This window comes from Eptesicus fuscus, chromosome 9 (genome assembly GCF_027574615.1).
Source record: "Eptesicus fuscus isolate TK198812 chromosome 9, DD_ASM_mEF_20220401, whole genome shotgun sequence".
Classification (NCBI taxonomy): Eukaryota; Metazoa; Chordata; class Mammalia; order Chiroptera; family Vespertilionidae; genus Eptesicus; species Eptesicus fuscus.
In genome coordinates, this window is record NC_072481.1 from 38,698,048 (window position 1) to 38,719,133 (window position 21,086).

The following is a 21,086-nucleotide window of genomic DNA, read 5'->3' on the forward strand; positions in this document are numbered from 1 at the left end:
GCATCTATTTATCTATTTTAAGGGTTTAGGCCAGGTAGTATTATTCTCTCAACCTTACAAACCATTAATAGTAAATGTGTGTAGGGCCCAGCCGTCATGGCTCAGTGGTTGAGCATCGACCTATGAACCAGGAGGTCATGGCTTGATTCCTGGTCAGGGCACATGCCTGGGTTGTGGGCTTGATCCCCAATGTGAGGTGTGCAGGAGGCAACCAATCAATGATTCTCTCTTACATGGATATTTCGATCTCTCTCTCCCTCTCCCTTCCTGTCTGAAATCAATAAAAAATATATATTTAAAAAATGTGATGTCGCACCTGTTAAAAAAAAAATAAAAATAAAAAATGTGTGTAGGGAAAATACAGTATCAAGATCAGTTTGTGAGATACCTTGGACTATAGCTTACAGTACTTGATAGTAACTAACCTGTCTTTTTCCTCTGACAGTTTCATTTTAAAATGGAGAGTTGGAGGTGGTAGTTGAATTTCCTAACAAAGTAAAATAACTTTAGATATAATTCAGGTCAACACTCCTAGTTTTACCAGTGAGATATGAAATGATCTGTTTAAGGACACTGATCAGGTGGGACATGAATGAACTCAGGAGTTTTGTGTTTAAATACTGTGCTTTGTCTACAATATCACTCTACATCTTGTAATCAAGAACAATTTTGAGCTAAATCCAACAGAGTTTGGGATATTCAGCAGATGAAATGATGCAATTTTTCAACAAATAAATGACATTTTTTAAAAAGAGGGGGAGGAGAAACCATTATTATTAAAAGAGACATCAGAGCTATATTAACAAAATGATAACTATAGACTTTTTTTTATCTTGTTGAGAATAAACCAAAAGTAAAATTGCATTTTTAAGACAATTGGGGGAATTGAACATAGTGGGTATTTCATAATAGTAAGGAATTATTGTTAACTTTGGTAGCTGTGATAGTGGTAGTACGGTTATGCTAAAAACAAGTTCTTATCTGTTAGAGCTATAAACCAGTACTTACCAGTGAAATAATATATTTGGTTATTTGCTTTAAAACATCACATGAAACAAATTTTTAAAATGCAAAGACAGATTGGTAAATGTTGACAATCACTGAGGGTGTAGGTTATTTATACTACTTTAGTGTTATGTTTAAACATTTTCATAGTAAAAAATGAAAAAAGTAATTATTTAGCTTGTATTACTTATGATATTATCAACACACTTCATTAATTACTGAGTATCCAACTTACTTTATATTTTAAATTGGAGAACAATACAGGAACACCTCATCATAAATTTCTAAGGTCCAGTACATTCTGGCTCATGCCTGTAAATCCATGAGGTCCAGTATGTTCTGGCCTATGCCTAGCTCCAATTTCACTACTACAGCAAGATGGAAAATGATGCTTTGTATTTAATATGTATATAAGTAAAATGAATCTGCTATTACCTTTGACGTCTTTCCAGAGCGTTCCTCCCTATATCTTTGCTCTTTGATTCCATAGTTTAGTAATCATCATCTTTATTTTAATTCAACAAATATTTCTGGAGTGATCAACCAGGTTGCATTAGGCCCTCAGAATAGCAGATGGGGTTTGTTGTTTTCATACATAAATATATGAAATATTCATTGATATATATGAAATATATATAAATGTATGATATATAAAGTATCCTATCTAATAAAGAGGGACTATGCAAGTTGACCATCACTCCGTCACAAAGATGGCTGCACCCACAGTTGAAGCCAAGTTCCCTTAAGGAGCCTTAATGAGCAATCAGCAGGGACCTGAGGCCACGCCCCCCGCCCAGCGGGGCTTGACAGGGGACCTCAAGGTGCGCTTCCTGTCATGGTGCTGGGCTAGGGGACCTCCGGCTGCTCCCCCCACCAGGTGGAGCTTGACAGGGAACTTCAGGCTGTGCCCCCCACCCCAGCACCAGGCTGGGAGACCTCAGGCTGCACCCTCCGCCCCAGCACCAGGCCAGGGGACCTGAGGCTGCGCGCCCCCTGCCTGGCAGGGCTTGATAGGGGACCTCAAGGCATGCCCCTGCCCCATCTGGGGGACCTCAGGCCATGCCCCCCATCCTGGCATCGGGCCAGGGGACCTGAGGCTACGCACCATGCCCAGTGGGGCTTGACAAGGGTGGGACTGGTCAGGTCTGGATCTAGCCCAATGTGGGGGAGGGGGTGGCCGGGTCTGGGTCTCACACAATTTTGAGGCGCATGTGGGTGGGCGGGGACTTGACTCTGGGTCCCCCTTTTAATGTGCACGAATTTCGTGCACTGGGCCACTAGTATGTAATAACAGAATTGATAGATACTATATTATCTATATGAAAAAGTGCTATGGAAATCCTGAAGAGAAACATGTGATAAAATACTTGTTCAATCAAGATAGAGGAAGGGAGTGGCTGGTGTGGCTCAGTGGTTGAGCATTGACCTATGAACCAGGAGATGAATTTGGGAATGTTTCTGTTGTCATATATTTCTAGATAGTTCTTTTCATTTAAAATAAATATTCACTTTCATATGCAATTTTGCAATTTTTTTCCCCCATCAAGAAGTCCCCCACATTGTATAAACTTCAAAGGTCACACAACCTGAATCTACTTCAGTGTTTGTAATTTGTAAGGCACTGCTCTGGGAACTAAGGATACATCAATGAACCAAATAAAGAAAATAACTCTCTTTTGAAGCTTACACTCTAGTTGGGAGAGACAGGTAAACAAAAAACAAACAAGTAAGTAGTATGTTAGCAGTAAATTGAGGGAGTTAGAGGACAGGTGAGATAAAACTGCAGTTAAAAAGTGTTGGTCTGAGGAAGCAGGACTCGCTGAGATAACTTTGAGCAAAAACTTGAAGGAACTGGTTACCAATGATCCCAGTGGAATCTAGTGTAGTGCCCCACTTTAGAATAGTTGAAGTGAAATAATCCCAAAGACACAGTAAGGGCCGAAACCGGTGTGGCTCAGTGGATAGAGCGTCAGTCTGCGGACTCAGGGGTCCCAGGTTCGATTCCGGTCAAGGGCATGTACCTTGGTTGCAGGCACATTCCCAGTGGTGGGTGTGCAAGAGGCAGCTGATCGATGTTTCTCTCTCATCGATGTTTCTAACTCTCTACTCCTCTCTCTTCCTCTCTGTAAAAAATCAATAAAATATATTTTTTTAAAAAAAGACACAGTAAGGGAGGGTAAGGCAGTAACAGTTGGACTAGGATTAAGAACTGAAACATCATTGGGGAATAATAAAATGGGGGATATTGCATTTACCAGAATGTCTTTGGGGAGTGAAACCACCAAGGAGCATGGCTATTAAAGGATATTTGGTCTGATTAACTGAGAGGTTTGTATTGCTGGGTAGAGAGAGGCAAAGTTGGAACCACATCTAAAATGTTCAGGGCAGAAGAGAAACCAAGATGGTGGCATGGGTAAACACCTAAACTGCTGCCTCGCACAACAATTTCAAAACTACAACTAAAAGACAAAAAGGACATCATGCAGAACCACAGGAAGGCTGGCTGAGTAGAAATTCTACAACTAGAAGGAAAGAGAAAAGCACACTGAGACTCAGAGGAGCTGCAGAAGGCAGAGGTACGGAGGCGCGTGCGCGGAGAGGGCTGACAACTGAGTACGCAGCTGGCTTTCTCAATCGGGCTGGAGACATAAGCTCCCAACAGCTCTGAACTCTAGTTCTGGGCGAGACTCTGGGGACCCAGACTCATTCTGGGAGAAACTGGACTGTCTGGCAGCGGGCGAAACTCAAGGGCGGCTTTCTCTCAGAGGTGCTTGCAGCGATTACCGTGGGACACTTCAATCCAGGGGCCTCTTAGGGTAGGGCTGACAGGAAGCCATTGCTGTCTGCTCCACCCTGAGACTCCGCCCCATCCAAGCTGAGCACAGAGGCTTTTGAAAGTCTTCTCTCATAAGGGTGTCTCCAACACAGAAGTTCTCCCAGCGTAGACACAGCTGATTCTCAAAGCCAATTGGCCTGGAGGTCAATTCCTCCCAGTGATACCAATAACAATCAAGGCTTAACTACAAAAAGACTGTGCACACAGCCCACAAAGGGGTGCACCAAGAGTGTCCAACTCAGGTAACTGGGGAGGCTGAGCCACTGGGCCCTATCAGACACCTAGCACACAAAGCCACTCTATCAACTCAGTGAAGCAGCCAAAATGTGGAGACAAAGAAACAGGTCACAAATGAAAGAAATGGAGGAAAGCAAACGACTGGATATAGAGTTCAAAACCAAGGTTATAAGGTTTTTCAAGAATTTTCTAGAAAAGGCCGATAAATTTAGTGGGACTGTTGAGGATATGAAAAAGGACCAACTAGAAATTAAGCATACACTGACTGAAATAAAAGATAACATACAGAGATCCAATGGCAGACTAGAGGATTGCAAGAATCAAGTCAAAGATTTAAAATACAAAGAAGCAAAAAACACCCAACTGGAAAGAAAAAAGAAAAAAGAATCCAAAAATATGAAGATAGTATAAGGAGCCTCTGGGACAACTTCAAGCGTAACAACATCCGAATTATGGGGGATGCCAGAAGAGAGAGAGAGCAAGATACTGAAAACCTATTTGAAGAAATAATGACAGAAAACTTCCCCCACCTGGTGAAAGAAATAGACTTACCAGTCCAGAAAACACTGAGAACCCCAAACAAAAGGAATCTAAAGAGGACCACACCAAGACACATCATAATTAAAATGCCAAGAGCAAAAGACAAAGAGAGAATATTAAAAACAGCAAGAGAAAAACAGTTACCTACAAGGGAGCACCCATATGATTGTCAGCTGATTTCTCAATAGGAACTATGCAGGCCAGATGGGAGCGGCAAGAAATATTCAAAGTGATGAATAGCAAGAACCTACAACCAAGATTACTCTACCCAGCAAAGCTATCATTCAGAATTGAAGGGCAGATAAAGAGCTTCACAGGTAAGGAAAAGCTAAAGGAGTTCATCACCACCAAACCAGTATTATATGAAATGCTGAAAGGTATTCTTTAAGAAGAGGAAGAAGAAGAAAAAGGCAAAGATAAAAATTATGAACAACAAATACATATCTATCAACAAATGAATCTAAAATTCAAGTGAATAAAAAATCTGATGAACAGAATAAACTGGTGAATATAATAGAATCAGGGGCATAGAAAGGGAGTGGACTGACAATTCTCGGTGGGAAAGGGGTGTGGGGGTGCGGGAAGAGACTGTACATAAATCGTACACCTATGGATGAGGACAGTGTGTGTGGGGGTAAGGGCAGAGGGTGGGGTGGGAACCGGGTGGAGGGGAGCTATGGGGGGAAAAAGAGGGACAATTGTAATAATCTGAACAATAAAGATTTATTAAAAAAAAATAAAATGTTCAGGGCAACAGAAAGGCTGAGGCTGCCTCCAGAGTTGCCCTTTCCCACCCTTCTCACCCTGTTAACATTCAACCTTTCCTCTAAATCAATGTCAAGAAAAGAGCTAAAAATATAAGTTTAAAGAGTTATTATTGGCCTGGCCTAGAAATAATAAAAATATGAGAGTAGAACTATAATTGTGAAAATGTTAAGCTTTCATAGAGCACCTTATATTTTTATTAGGCAGCTGTGTTATAGAAGAAAGATAAAGGACACATCAGAACTAGATATGAGTTCTGACTCTACCCCTTAGCTGATTAGCCTTGCGCAATTCAGAAAAGGAACAAGTTTTATCATCTATAGAATGGAAACAATAATGTTTCCTTTATGACAATTAAATGAGATAATTGTGTTTACATTAACTTTTTAATCAACAAGTTATCATACACGTGTTTGACATAAAAATAAAGCTATGAGGTAGTTCATAGTAGCTAGGTAAGAATCACAGTTATGAAATATATAATAACTTAAGTTGTAATTATCAACAAACTAGAGGCCCAGTGCATGAAATTCGTGCACTGGTAGGGTCCCTAGCAGCTGCTAGCTGCTGGCTGGGTACTCCCTCCCTTCCTCCGGCTGCCTGCTCCCCTGCTGCTGCTGCTGCTGCTGGTCACTGCCTGCAGAGCTCAATCACCCCGCCAATCGCCCCACCACTGCCCAGCTCCCAGGTGCTGAATTAATTGATGACTATAATATACGTAGAGGTGGATGATTGAAGAGAGCCCTGCGATCGGATTGGCAGGGCATCGGGCCCCCGCCTGGCTCCCTCAGCGCCTGGGAGCTGGATGGCAGTGGGGCGATGGGATCAGCAGGGTGATCGGATCAGTAGGGTGATTGGTCCCCACCTGGTGACCAGTGGCTTGCACCTGCCTTGGCCTGGCACTGCCCACCCACCTGCTCTACCATCCTGCCCCGATCCTGCTCTCATCAGGGCTCATTGAGGCCTGTAGTGCCTCCACTGCCGCCCACTGCCAGCACCCCATCACCAACGCCCGCCATGTTACGCACCGCCCCCTGGTGGTCAGAGCACGTCATAGCAAGCAGTCGAACTCCCAGCAGAACTCCTGGTAGAGGGGATAATTTGCATATTAGGCTTTTATTATATAAGGATAGTTAAGACAGTGAAGAATGTGTTGAAATATTTATTTGTAGTCTCTCTTTGCATAGTATCAAGAAAGCAATCTAACAGACTTTTTAACATCTTTTAATGGGATCTTAGAACAAGAGACAGACATACATCTTCTATCTCAAAAGCTGAATAGGTATTTTGTTTTCTCACTCACTTGAATGAATACTGAAGGAGTGACCTTTAACCAAATGAAGGTTCAGTATCAAAAATAACTGGCTATTTTCTCCTAAATTGCCAGCTAGGTAGAGTGATTCTTAAATGATACTTGTCAGCAAGTAAGATGATCTCAAGAATGAACAAAAATAGCCTCTGTTCAACAGCTGTGATATCTATAATTTATAAGCTGTGATCAGCTCTCAGATTGTTTTGGTGTCTAAATAAGAATGGATGTATGTTTGCCATTTTATCATTTATCACTTCTCAGAAAATAAACTTTTGTTACATTTTATCTTTTTTTATCGATATATTTCTATCTTTACATATAAACAGTGTGATAAGAGACCTTTTGTTGGAGGAATGTGACCTTGAAATTCTGTCATACATAATATTAAAAATGTTCAACTAATCCTTAAACATTTATTATCAAACAGCAAATAACTTTTAAGCACTGAAAGATAGGCAACAAAATAGGACAATATGGAAGGGAGGATGGGAGGAAGGAAGAAGGGGTATCTAATGACTTCATTACTAAATTCGTGTCAGTCTTTAATGCTGTGTCTGGGCATCATGCCTCTAGTCGCCCCCCCCCCCCCTTTTTTTTTACCCTACTTCTATCTTTGTCACATTTATTCTTTAATTTGTGCTCTTATATTGATTGCTCTTGCTCTTCACAATTTCTTTGTCCATATGCATTTGACTCTGTTCACTACACTCAGTTTCTCTTTTCCTTTGTCACCATCTCTGCGCAGTTCTATCCCAAAGTATGTCTACACACTACGTACTTATATAGGCATGTGTTCCAATGCAATTAGCAAGTATGGTGGCTGTGATTTATTGGAGAACTTCGTGTAAAGGAGAATGGAGAGCTCGAGAGGACAGGGTTCTTACATCTTTAGGACAAAGTGATTGATGACAATAAAATACGTAGAGGCGGACGACTGAAGAGAGCAACGAATTTCCCCGTAGGCCACGCTCTGTTTCAAACATACTCAGCCGGAGATCCCAGAAGCGTCCCGGCGCTCCCCTCCTCTGACTGCCCTAGGACGGAGACTCCCCACCGCTTCCTACCGGCTTCCCTTAGACTCACACCCGCTCTCCCCACTTGGGGCCCGTTTCTCTTCTTCAAGTTCTACTTCCACCGCTTTCCGTTCCCTAGGATCCGGCCCAAACCTCACCCTCACATTTTCAGTCGCTTCGGGGTTCCTCAGAATAGGTCCCTACAGCCTGCTCTCGCCCTCGGGCCCCTCCCCCAGGGACAGGGGCGCCGCTCCCCGCACCCCGCCCTCGCACACCTGTCCGCCGCGGACCCACCCCGCCCCTCGCTCGGGAGGCCCCGCCCCCGTCCCGCCCCCCACGCCCCCACCCGCGACTGGTGGCCTTTGCCACCTGGCCCCGCCCCGCCCACCCCGGCGCTCCCGGCCCCGCCGCCGAGCACCTCCCCCCCCGCTGCCCCTCCACCCCGTGTCTACTCGTCCCCCTCCCGGCCCCGGCCCCCCTGTCTGCCCCCGCCCGCTGCACTGTGGGTAGGCGGCGCCGCTGGGGGAGCCCGCGGTGGCGGCGGCGGCGGCGGTGAGCGAGGCTGCGCGCGCCGAAGATGGCTGAGAAGCAGAAGCACGACGGGCGGGTGAAAATCGGCCACTACGTGCTGGGCGACACGCTGGGCGTCGGCACCTTCGGCAAAGTGAAGAGTTGAGTACCCACCCTCCGAGGCCGCGCCGAGGGGGGCCTCCTCTCGGGGTGTCCTCCTCGCGGGAGCCGGGGAGCGCGGAGCCAGGGCGGGCGCGGGCCTGGCGGCAGGTGGAGCGCCCCGGAGGGCGGCGGCTGGAGCCGGGCTCAGGCGGGGGGACGAGGGCGCGGGCGGGGTCCGGCGTCGTGGGGTCCGGGACAGCGCCCCGCCGCCTGTCGGGGTTCGGGAGCCGGCTTCTCCCCGGACCTGTGTCCTGGTCTCCGAAGCCGGGAGCTGCCCAGTTCGGTCTGTGCCCTCGGGCTCTGCGGCCCTAGGGGTCGGGCTGGCGAGTAACACCCCTTACCCTTGATTTCGAGTTCCCGTTTCGTGCCTGGTGCCCTGTTAGGTGCTTTACAGATGGTTTCGTTGAATCCCCACGGCCGCTTGCTGCAGGTGTTATCCTCGCCTGGAAGGGGACCGAACGGGGACCCCTGGTGGTTTAGGAACACGCCCAAGGTCACACAGAAAGGGGCAGAACCAGGATGAAGTGCAAAATGTCTTCCAACTCTGGCCAGGCTGGAGGTCCCTGCCACCCCATTCTTTCTTGCTGCGTGACTCTGGCTGGTGGGGCTGCCTGTGGAGGGGCCGGGAGGTGGGGAGGGCATGTTGGTGGGCTGATTGTGAAGGGGATGTGGAGGGGCTGGGAGGTTGGGAGGGCTGGCTGGTGGGCTGACTGTGGAGGGGCTGGGAGGTCAGAAGGCTGGCTGGTGGGCTGACTGGAGGGGCTGGGAGGTCAGAAGGCTGGCTGGTGGGCTGACTGGAGGGGCTGGGAGGTCAGAAGGCTGGCTGGTGGGCTGACTGTGGAGGGGATGTGGAGGGGCTGGGAGGTCAGAAGGCTGGCTGGTGGGCTGACTGTGGAGGGGATGTGGAGGGGCTGGGAGGTCAGAAGGCTGGCTGGTGGGCTGGCTGATGGGCTGACTGTGGAGGTGCTGGGAGGTCAGGGGGCTGGCTGGTGGGCTGACTGTGGAGGTGCTGGGAGGTCAGGGGGCTGGCTGGTGGGCTGACTGTGGAGGTGCTGGGAGGTCAGGGGGCTGGCTGGTGGGCTGACTGTGGAGGTGCTGGGAGGTCAGGGGGCTGGCTGGTGGGCTGACTGTGGAGGTGCTGGGAGGTCAGGGGGCTGGCTGGTGGGCTGGCTGGTGGGCTGACTGTGGAGGTGCTGGGAGGTCAGGGGGCTGGCTGGTGGGCTGACTGTGGAGGTGCTGGCAGGTCAGGGGGCTGGCTGGTGGGCTGACTGTGGAGGGGCTGGGAGGTCAGAGGGCTGGCTGGTGGGCTGACTGTGGAGGTGCTGGCAGGTCAGGGGGCTGGCTGATGGGCTGACTGTGGAGGGGATGTGGAGGGGCTGGACTGGGAAAGGCTGGGATGCTGCTGCCTTGGGTCAGGGGTTGATTAGAACTGCGGAGTCTGAAGGTTGTTTGGCGTGTGTGAAATGGTCTGGGGGGTGGGTACGGGGATGGAGGGAGGAAAAAGGTTCCTTGGTGTCCCGTCTTGGAGGATGTGGGGCCTCGGAGGCCAGAGCTGCTAAAGCAGATTCTACTGAGGTCTGTTTTTGTTGGGGATGGAATCCCACTTTGAGTGGAGGAAAACAGGCCGCCTTAGAAATATTTTACTTCTTACTAGTTAAGTATTAAACTTTCCTTTTTGTGTTGTTAACAAAAGTCACATGGGATTTAATTAATTTGCCCTCTCCCCAGAACTCGAGCCAGCTTATTAAAAATACTCTCCATTTGATTGTTGCAAATCCAGAATTATAAGTAAAACGTTGGTTTCCCTCCCACACCCTTCTTTTTGTTTTTGCTATAGAAATGTCGGCTAGGCAGTCTGGAGACTATTCTGAGGCTTCTATTTTATTTAAAATTCATATTTTAATCTTAAGTTTGTTAAATAGAATGAACTCATTTGTATATTTCTGTGGGCAAGGATCAGCTTTTATTTCATATATCTGGTACCCTTTCATTTGTTCAGAAAACACTTACTGAACACCTACAATATGTTAGGCACTGTTGTAGGCAATGTAGATACAGCAAGGAACAAAACCAGATTAAAAAACACACACAAAAAAAACCCTTTTGCCCTAACTAGTTTGGCTCAGTGGATAGAGCGTTGGCCTGTGGAGTGAGGGTCCCAGGTTCGATTCCGGTCAAGGGCATGTACCTTGGTTGCGGGCACATCCCCAATAAGGGTGTGGTGTGCAGGAGGCAGCTGATCGATGTTTCTCTCTCATTGATGTTTCTAACTCTCTATCCCTCTCCCTTCCTCTCTGTAAAAAATCAATAAAATATATTTAAAAAAACAAACAAAAAAAAAAACACCCTTTTGTGGAATTTATACTCCCTGTAAGGGAAGAGAAACAATACTCACTATATGTATCAGAGAAAAATGCACCAGGGAAGGGAGGCTAGCGAGTTTTGTGAGGCTGGCAGTTTTCAATAAGGTGTCAGGCAAGGCCTCACAGACAAGGCGGTATTTGTGTAAAGACCTAAGAAGTTTGTAAAATTCTTTGAAGTCCCACGAGGGCTGTGAAGTTCTGGGTTATTTTTGAAAGACCTCATAAATAGGGTGGATAGTGAAGAGAATATATCTAGAACAAATGTAGGAAGATCTATGGGATTAGATTAATGCTTGAAATGTCATTAAAGATCATTGAGGACTTGTGTTTCAACATTATGAAGTTGTTACTCAAGCAAGTGGTGCCTTCGATATCTGGACATGTACCGGGTATATAACTTACCCTATGTTCTTCCAAATTGTGTTAAAATTTATGTTTATTTTAAAACATTCTTTAACTGTATACTGAATATACACTAAAACACCATCTAATCAATTGGCCCATTGCCAAAGCACAACTTAAATCTCTTGTATATAATACTGCAGCTGCTTCCAGGCACTGGCTTCTTAAAATGTAAACCAACATAAGGTACTTTGATTTATGAGAAATCCTCTTCCTGGAGGGCCTCTGGCCAATGAGCAACCATTCGGAGTGATATTCCTAATAATGTGTTAGAGCCGCTGGTAGCTCTCCAATGCTCGTAGCTCGCTGCCCTGCCCTCCTGGAACTCCCCCCCCCCCCCCCATAGCTTGCTGTCCTGCCCCCTCCTGTAGCTCTCTGGCCCCTGCTTGTATACAGCTCAGGGCATAACGGATAATTAGCATATTCTCTTATTATATAGGATTCTCATTCCTACTCTCAGCCCCAGAAAACCAATAATATATTTTCTGTCTGTATAAACTTTCTTTCTCTGGACACTTATAGAGTCTCTCATGTCGGGCTTCTTTAATATTTTTGAGACTCATGCCTCCCAATGTAGGTATGTCAGTGTATCTATACCTTCACCAGATGATGGACATGGTTTTCAGTTTCGGGTTATTACCAATAATGCCACTATAACATACAAGTCTTTGTGTGGACTTATGTTTTCATATTATCTTTGGTAGATAACTAGGAATAGAATTGCTGGGTCATATCATAGTTTTATGTTGAGCTTTTTGAGATATTGCAAACTGTTTTCCAAAGTAGTCATACTATTTTACAGTCCCTTCAACAATGTATGAGGTTTCTCATTTTGCCACATCCATATTTGTTATTGTCTGTCTTATAGCCATTCCAACGGGTGTGAAATGGTATCTCATTGTGGCTTTAATTTACATTTCCCCAGTTGATGATTGATGTTGAATGTCTATTTGTATGTATGTCTTCTTGGGTAGATGTCAGCTCCAGTGTTTACTTTTTTTTTTTATTGTATTGTTTGCCATCGCTTAAGTTGAGTTATAAGAATATTTTATAAATTCTGGATACAAGTCCCATATTGAATACTTTTTGCAAATGTTTTTTCCGAGTCTGTTGTTTGATGGTTCATTTTCTTAATGGTATCTTTTGAAGTATAAAAGTTTTGAATTTACATGAAGTATAATTTATCGATTCTTCTTCTTTTATGGACTATACTTTTGGTGTTATATCTAACAAATCATTGCTTTAGGTCTCAAGGATTTTCTTTCATGTTGTTTTCTAAATGTTTTACTGTTTTAACTCTTACATTTATATCTATTACCCATTTTGAGTTAATTTTGAATATGGAATAAAATGAGAGTCTAAGGTCAATTTTTTGAATGTGGATATCCAATTGTCCAGCACCTTTTGTTGAAAACCCATGCATTTTTTTTTATTGTCATAGATTTAGACTTTGTACGGTTAAGTTTTATATGGCTATGGAAACTGAGGAGTGAGGAATATCTTATGTGCCTTCTCTCTTTATTGTCATGCTAATTATAGATTTTGGAAATGGCAAAGTTTTTATTTAGTAGCACTAGTTTCAAGTTATTTTTTAAAAGTATATGGAAATCTTTTTCTATTGGTTGATAAATAACAAGCCTTATTTAAAATGTTCTTAGTTGAATTTTCTACTTCATTATTCTGTTGTAAGATTACTTTTGGAAACATTATGTGGGCTGACAGAGTTAAAAAGCAATAGTTTTTACTTAAATTTGTTTTCTATATTGATCATTTCAGTTCTTAATTCTTCCCAATATAGGGTGGAACTGCTGTTTGAGAGCTCTTGTAATTAGACTTGTTCAGTTCTTTTTTTAAAAAAATATATTTTATTGATTTTTTTTTACAGAGAGGAAGGGAGAGGGATAGAGAGCCAGAAACATCGATGAGAGAGAAATATCAATCAGCTGCCTCCTGCACACCCCCTACTGGGGGATATGCCCACAACCAAGTTACATGCCCTTGACCGGAATCGAACACGGGACCCCCCCAATCCACAGGTCGACACTCCATCCACTGAGCCAAACTGGCTAGGGCGACTTGTTCAGTTCTTACCTTAATTAGTAAAGGTGATAGAAATTTTAAAAGAATAGATCTGTTATTTGTGTTATACAAAGAGTACTTGAAGAAAAAAATACATTTGCAGTGTAAAAATACTGTTTATTTAAAAAGAAGCCTGCATTTTCAAGGTGAGGACTGATTTAGTTTTTGAAATAATTACTCTTTAATTAGACACCAAGGGATACTTTGCAAGCACACTAAGATTCTTTCTAGCCAGCAAAGTCACATCAAGGATTACTTTCTCATTACTTGAATGGCCCACAGAATTGGTTTTCAAGAATTTAAGTAAATGTTTTACTAATTCCCCACCTATTTTTGAGGTAACTGGAAAGATGAGCAAATGGAACTTTTATTGAAAATTTTTTAACAAGCAATGTTACCTTTAAAAAAAAAAAAAAAGAAAAGTTTATTGATGTGTAGAGAAAGAGGGAAGGAAGGAGGTAGAGAAAAATCAATGTGACAGCTCAACATTGATCTGCTGCTTCATGCATTCAGGCATGTGCCCTGACCAGAAATCAAACCAGCAGCTTCCTGGTGCATGGGACGACACCCAACCAACAAAGCCACACCAGCCAGGGTGCAATGTTACCTTTTAAAAAATGTGAATACATGTCTCAAATGTAAATTGAATTCCAGACATCTACATGGTCAGTTGTTGGACCTGAATGTTGTGCCTGTGGTATTTTGGGCCCTTGCTGGGATTGTTTTTGACTCCCATGTAGTGTCAAGGCCTGAACAATATGTTTAACTTCTTTGGACCTTGTTTTCTTCTCCTAAAAGAGAACATTATAACATGCAGCCAATCTGTCAGGGCCTTTACAACTTTATCATTAAACTGATTTTTTTAAAGATTTAATTTAAAAAATGGTTGTTTAATTTTTTTCCTTCTGTTTTAATGGAAATTTGAATTACTGAAGACCAGAGCTGAAATATACATGTAATGTAGAACAAAAGAAAAAGAAAAATACATTTGTGACACTTTAGTGATAAAAGTTACAACTTGATTTAGTTTTTACTATATTCTAAGTACTATATATGGACTTGATTTTATTTATTCCCCAGAGTAATTCTGAGTTTGGTATTATCTCCATTTTACACATGAAGAATTGAGGGTCTGATACTTAAGTTGCCCAAGGTTACATTGCTAGTAGGTGGCAGAATGGGCGATTAAATTCAGGGCTCTCTGACTCCAGAATCTGTGCTATATGGAATGCACAGTCAAAATGCATACATAGTATGTTATCTTGTGAGTTTCAAACCTACAAGGATATAATTTTACATGTTCTTAGATATTTATCAAGGATCGAGAAAATAAGATTTAAATGTCTTTATTTTAGTTCATATTTAGGGAGAATGAAAGATCTTTTGAAACTTCATATGTCTACTTAAAATGTATATTTTTATATCCCCAACTTTTACTTTTATACTTCAATCCATTCAATTTCTTATATGATGAATATGCTGAATTCTACCCCAAATTTGTTAGAAAGACTAGGTATTTCAGGTTTTTTACCTATAAAAATAACCTTGACTAAGATTACCAGTAACCTTTAGTAATCATACTAAAGAGAACTTCTAAAAATGATTTGATATCCTAGAAAGAACATTGATTTTGGAAAACATTAATTAGCCCTGGATTTTAATTCATTGCATTACTAGTTGTATGGCTTTGGGAAAACCACTAAATTACTTTGAGCCTGTTTCCTCCTTTGTAAAATGGCCATAACAACACTTGGCCTACCTACTTTCTAGAGTTTTTATGAGAATTAAATTAGTTGAGGTACATAAAATGGCTTTTAAAAAAGATAAATTGCCATACAAATGGCTCTTGTGAATAAATTTCCCACTCTCTGTGAAGTGTTAAGTGTTCGCTGTGTTTAGAAATGCTGCCTTCATTTCTCATTTTAACCTTGAGACAGAGCTAAATAACTAATTTATTTGTGCTGCATGAGACTTAATTACTAGTTCTTATATTAAAATGCAGTATCCATTTTGGGTAAGTCATGTAATTTGTTTTCTCACAGATATGGAACATAAATAAAATAAGAATAAAATGGAAATAATGGTGAGCGTTCATTATTAGCTGAACTGATTTTAGTTTTGAAATAGTTCAAATAATTAAGCCATATTTTTTCTCAAATACTGGAAGATTAGTTTTTGACTTAAAATCAATTCAGTCATATCCCTTAAATAATTAGGTAAATGATGTGCTATTTAGATTTTTTTTTCTGTTATTGCATTCATATTGTTTCGACATAGGTAAATTTGTTCTTAACTTCTGAATGAACTTTGTTCATTTTGTGAGATCAGTTGACTGACCCTCAAAAGGTATTTCCCATAGGAAACAATGTTATAAATGTGAGTAGATTCAGAGTAAGTCCACAAAGGCAGCATGTTATATAGTATAGAAAATATTGGATTTGGAGGACCCAATGTGGAACTTTAGCTATGTTGTAAACTAGCAGTGTGGCCTTAAGCCAAAGTCACTTGATCTATAAGAAAGAGAATAATACTGTATGTCCCCTTACACTGTTGTCCGAAGTACATGAGAAAATGTAGAAAATGCTCAAAAGTATATAACTCTGAGGTACTTTTATGTACGTTAGGGTCTGTTGTGTACTTAAACTCATTATTGGCTGAATGCTGAGAATAATCTGTGATCTGGTTCTGAGACCAAGAATTTGATGAGGGGGAAGAAGAATTTACCATGTTTCGTTTTTCCCAGGTCTTCTTTGCTATTTCATTCAAATATGTACAGAAAACTCTGATTCTCTAGGTGCTGCTCATTCATCACCTTCTCCTGTCCACCACTTGCAGTGCATATGTACAACACTATACCATACACATTCCAGATTTCGTGGTGGCAGTCGTAGAACTCACTCACCAAGGGAGGAAAGTGTGAGCAGCAGCTGGCAGTTTTCATTTTTAAGGCTATATCTCCTTAAAGTAGAACCAAAATAATAAATAAAATTCATTTTTAAAAACTACAGAAAATACAGACTGAGCTAAAAATGCCTTCCTACAAACTTTGTCCTAACAGATCTATGTAAATTAGAAAGGATTTTTGTAGTTTAATCATATACTGAGGTAATTACCTCTCTTCCTTGGACTTTCTCCCTTTTCCATGCTAACACAGCACTGCTTTATCTATTTTTTTGTTGTTTGTTTGTTTTTTAGAACACACCAAAATATTCACCTATCAAGTGAGCCATGTTAGCTCTCCTTAAAGTATTTGGTAATACTGCTTTGTAATGATAAAACTGTCCCATTTATTTTTCTGAGATTCCTGTTGTTTTCTTGATAGAAAAATACTTCTAGAGAAAGTGTTAATTTTTTTAAAGGGAAGCAGATAATTTAATTTGATTTAGCAGAAGATCTAATCTTAAATCCTTCAAGAGCTAATGAGTAAGTGGGTGGTACAAGACCTCAAAATTATTGAATGTGTTATAAAAATGAGAGCAAATCTCCCTAGTATATTTATTAGATGCAAATATAAGAGAAAGCACCTTGAATCTGGTTGAATATATTTTTACCTATTATTTAAGTGATATAAATGCATATGCAAAGCAATGAGTTTATTTTGAAATGTTGTGAACCACTTTATTTTTAGTATGGTGTTATTCAGGAAAGAATTTCAGGCAGTTCTTATCTCTGCTAATAATAGAAACCTTCTTCACCCCTTCACAGGAACAATATTTTTGCTTAAGTGGTGTCTTATGTTTAACAGTGTTTGCCTCTGATACATTTTACTGTATTTCTTTTGGTGATGCCTTTGTTTTTAAAATATTAATAATTATTTGCCCTTAGAGTTTTAAAACAACCTTTTGTATAGTTAAAAATAATTATCAGACCTTGCTATAAGTTGACTTATCCTGAATGCCAATGTATCATTTTATTGAAATACTTTTTCTCATAATCCTTTTTTCTCCATACTATTAGCAGTACCATGAAAATATGTTCTCATTTTACATCACTGCATTTCTAAATTACAAATGAATTATAAGGTAGTTATCTAGCTGTCATAATTGAAATTAGTGCAATTTTAAATACACCATACAATTTTTCTAGTTTCCTACTTTATTTGATAAATACCTTATTAGTTAATTTTATTTTCTTTCTTAATGTGTTTGAGTATAACTTGATATTGTATGGTATTCTATAATTGACTTCAGTTCCCAGACTCAGTTAATGAAATAATAGAATATATATATTAAGCATTTACTGTGTTTAGTCATATTGGATTTTAAACATACATTTCCACAAGTGTTAAAAATGATATTACAAAAGATGATTTACTAGTTGAAAATAGTGGGAACTAATCATCACAGAATTTACTTAAGTTATTCTTGCCTGACATTTGAATTCTAAGTCAATTATGATATGGTTAATCCACCTTTTACTCAGGTGTACACCAGGTCCCTTTAGTGCTCTACTAGTTCACAGTTAGATAGTATGACAGTTACATGCTATGAACTTGATTTCAGCAAGAAATTAGACTTGTATTATAGTAGCTTTGTGGATAAGATGAAGAAATATGCTCTGAATGGCTTATTGCTCCTGAACAACTGGTCCCAAAGAAGTTAGGTGTCATCCTGAAGAGAATCTCAGTCATTGACTCTATTTAAAAAGTACAGTAAATTTCCCATTATTGTGCATATATTTTTTCTAGTGTAATTGACTTTCATACCTGGCTATGACTTCTAACTTGTATGAAATTGACGTTAATCATGAACATTTAGAAAATCTGTAGAAAATTTAAAAATCTGTTTGAAGGCAGCCAGGACTTCAGTGGTCAGTAGAAGAAAAATGAGCCTAACATTTTATTTGACTTTTGAGTTATTTGCTAATTTTTAATAATAGTAAATGTAAGAGTCTAAACAGAGAGCAGTGGCTAAAAGGCAGAAAAGCTAAGCAGAGTTTAAGTCCTGGGGACTTAAGACAGAGTTTATAGCTTATCAAGAGAGTCCCTGGTAAACAGTTGGGTTTTGGTTGAAATTCCCTAAAGACATATTCTTCCTAGAATCAGATTAATCCTATTAAGATGATCTGCCTCATATTTATTCTCTGGAGGAAAATTAAATGAGCTGGAGCCTCTACAGTTTTTTCACACACAATATTCAGCATTCCAGTAGATAAGGCCAAGACAATAGAAACAAATTCATACTAGTAGATAAGACACATATTAAAGTTATCAGACATAGAGTTTAAAATAACTTGGATTAATATGTTCAAGATGGAGAATTTTAGCACAGAAGTGGAATCTATAAAAAAATAAAGGAAATTTTATAACTGAAAAATAAAATAATTGAGTTAGAACTATGTTGAAGAGAAGATTAGTGAACTGGAAGATAGGTTATAAGAAAGTATCCAGACTGAGGCATACATAGCAAAACTGATGGAAAGAAAGTATAAGAGACATATGGGAATACAGTGAAAAGTCTAACATATATTTTTGGAACCTGTAGAGAAAAAGTTAATTGCAGGCTTAATTCCCCCCTTCCCCAGTGGAAAGATGACTTCAGGTTTAAACACAGTTTCTCCCAACATCTACCAAGATAAATGTGATTTTATTTTTTTTACTTCTGTTATCAAACACTAGTAAATAGTAGTGTTGTGAAAATGACCAGGAGGATTATGAAGAGACATGTTAATACTTCAAGGGACTACATTAACAGTACTTTTTTTTTTTTTTTTTAATCAGTATAAAATTTGTAGGGAAAGAGACCTCCAGCTTCCCTTATGATGTCTCTTCTAACTCAGTGCACCCCTGGTGAGGGGCTTAGAAGTTGTATGAATGGGCTGTTAAATGGTTACTGGAGTACATTTTATTCAGGCATATGGGTTTTAGTCCCCACAACCTGGTCTGCCCTGTGTAATGAAAGGTCCAGGAAGCAGCAACTGGATATTTTAAGGACTCCTGATAAAGATGTATTTGATTCTACCATATTGATATACTGTGTTTACATTCCCAAATCCTTCTAAAAAGCTAAGTAAAATTGGTGTTAGAGTACTACCTATTGAGTCCTATGAATGTGAATGTCATTTTGAACCCAAGACATTGATAATCATACAAAGTAGTTACTATACAGTTCCAGAAGGGGAGGAGAGACTGAATGGGACAGAAGCATGTTTTAAGAGATAAAGGCAAAATATTTTCCAAAACTAAACAAATCAAGCCACAGATTCTGAAGCTCTATGAATTCCAAGCAGAATAAATATAAGAAACCCATTTCTAGGTACATCATTGGGAAACTGCTCAAAACCAGTTCTGTTTGCTTGAGGCTTTCCGATACTGGAGTGGACTGCATCGGTCTCTGCAGGGATGGGAGAAATTGTTAAAAGAAAATCTTACGGTAGCCAGAAGATGAAAGATGTATATTGGCTTCAAAAGAACAACAATAAGCTGACTTTCTGAACAAGAACAGTGAAAGTGAGGGAACAATGTAATGTTACCTTTATTTTTATTTTATTTTTTTGTTAATCCTCACTTGAGGATATTTTTCCATTGATTTTTAGGTTGAGTGGAAGAGAGAGGGAAAGATAGAGAGAAGCATCTATGTGAGAGAAACACATAAATTGGTTGCCTCCTGCGTGAGCTCCAACCAGGGCTTCCAGGGAGGAGCCTACAGTCAAGGTATGTGCCCTTGATCAAATTCGAACCTGGGACCCTTTGGTCCCCAGGCCGATGCTCTATCCATTGAGCCAAACTGGCTAGGGCTGTAATGGTTTCTTTAGAGAGGTGAAAGAAATGAACTGCCAACCTATAATTTTGTACCTAACAAAAATGTACTTTAAAAATGAAGGCAAAATACATTTTCAGGTAAGCATCCTATCTAATAAAGAGGGAATATGCTAATTGACCATCACTCATCACAAAGATGGCTGCACTCACAGCTGAGGCCAAGTTCCCATAAGGAACCTTAACGAGCAATCAGCAGGGACCTGAGGCTATGCCCTCCCCCACCCCCGGGGGGCTTGACAGGGGACCTCAGGCCATGTCCCCCACCTGGCAGGGCTTGTCAGGGGATTTTAGGCCACGCCCCCCACCCGGCAGGGCTTGACGGAGAACCTCAAGGCACTCCTCCTGCCCCGGTCTTGGCTGGGGGTCCTCAGGCCATGCCCCCCATCCTGGTGCCGGGCCAGGGGACCTGAGGCTACACCCCCTGCCTGGCAGGACTTGACAAGGGTGGGACTGGCCGGGTCTGGATCTAGTTCAATTGGGGAGGGGGGCGGCCGGGTCTGGGTCTCACGCGATTTTGAGGTGCATGTTGGTGGGCGGGGACTTGACTCTGGGTCCTGTGGTGAGCCCCAGACTCTGACAGGAGGAAGGTTTTCATATACATTTTACTAATTTTCTTTCATCTCTGACACTTCTATTATAGAGAAAGGGCAAATAGCAATATTAAATTATTTCCTCTAATTAATCCCTTTTAATGTGCACAAATTTTGTGCACCGGGTCACTAGTACTAGTATATTGAGAGAATATACCATCACCAGCAGACCTAAAGTAAAGGGAACATCCAAGGTAATTCTTCAGGCAGAAAGATATTAACTATCTCTATATATAAAAGCCTAAGCGACCAAACAACCGAACGACTGGAACGACCGGTCGCTATGACGCACACTGACCACCAGAGGGCAGATGCTCAACACAGGAGTTGCCCCCTGGTGGTCAGTGCACTCCCACAGCGGAAGTACTGCTCAGCTGACAGCCTGTCCCGGCAGCCCATCGGCCCGGCAGCAGCCATTCCCTCAGTAGTCCTGCAGGTCCAATCTCTAGAGAACGGGCCAGGCAGCGATGGACCAGTGCCACTGGCATGATCCCTACAGTGCCACCAGCCTC

At 41.5% G+C, this 21,086-nt stretch overlaps 1 protein-coding gene across 1 annotated transcript in view; it reads left to right on the plus strand.

Moving 5' to 3' along the window:
- Positions 1-8,256: 8,256 nt before the first annotated feature.
- The window catches only part of PRKAA2 (protein kinase AMP-activated catalytic subunit alpha 2), a 65,877-nt gene continuing 53,047 nt past the window's right edge, over positions 8,257-21,086 (plus strand). The window contains exon 1 of the mRNA XM_054721279.1: positions 8,257-8,379. Coding sequence (XP_054577254.1) covers positions 8,286-8,379 — 94 coding nt within the window. The 5' untranslated portion in view covers positions 8,257-8,285. The remainder of the gene's footprint in view (positions 8,380-21,086) is intronic.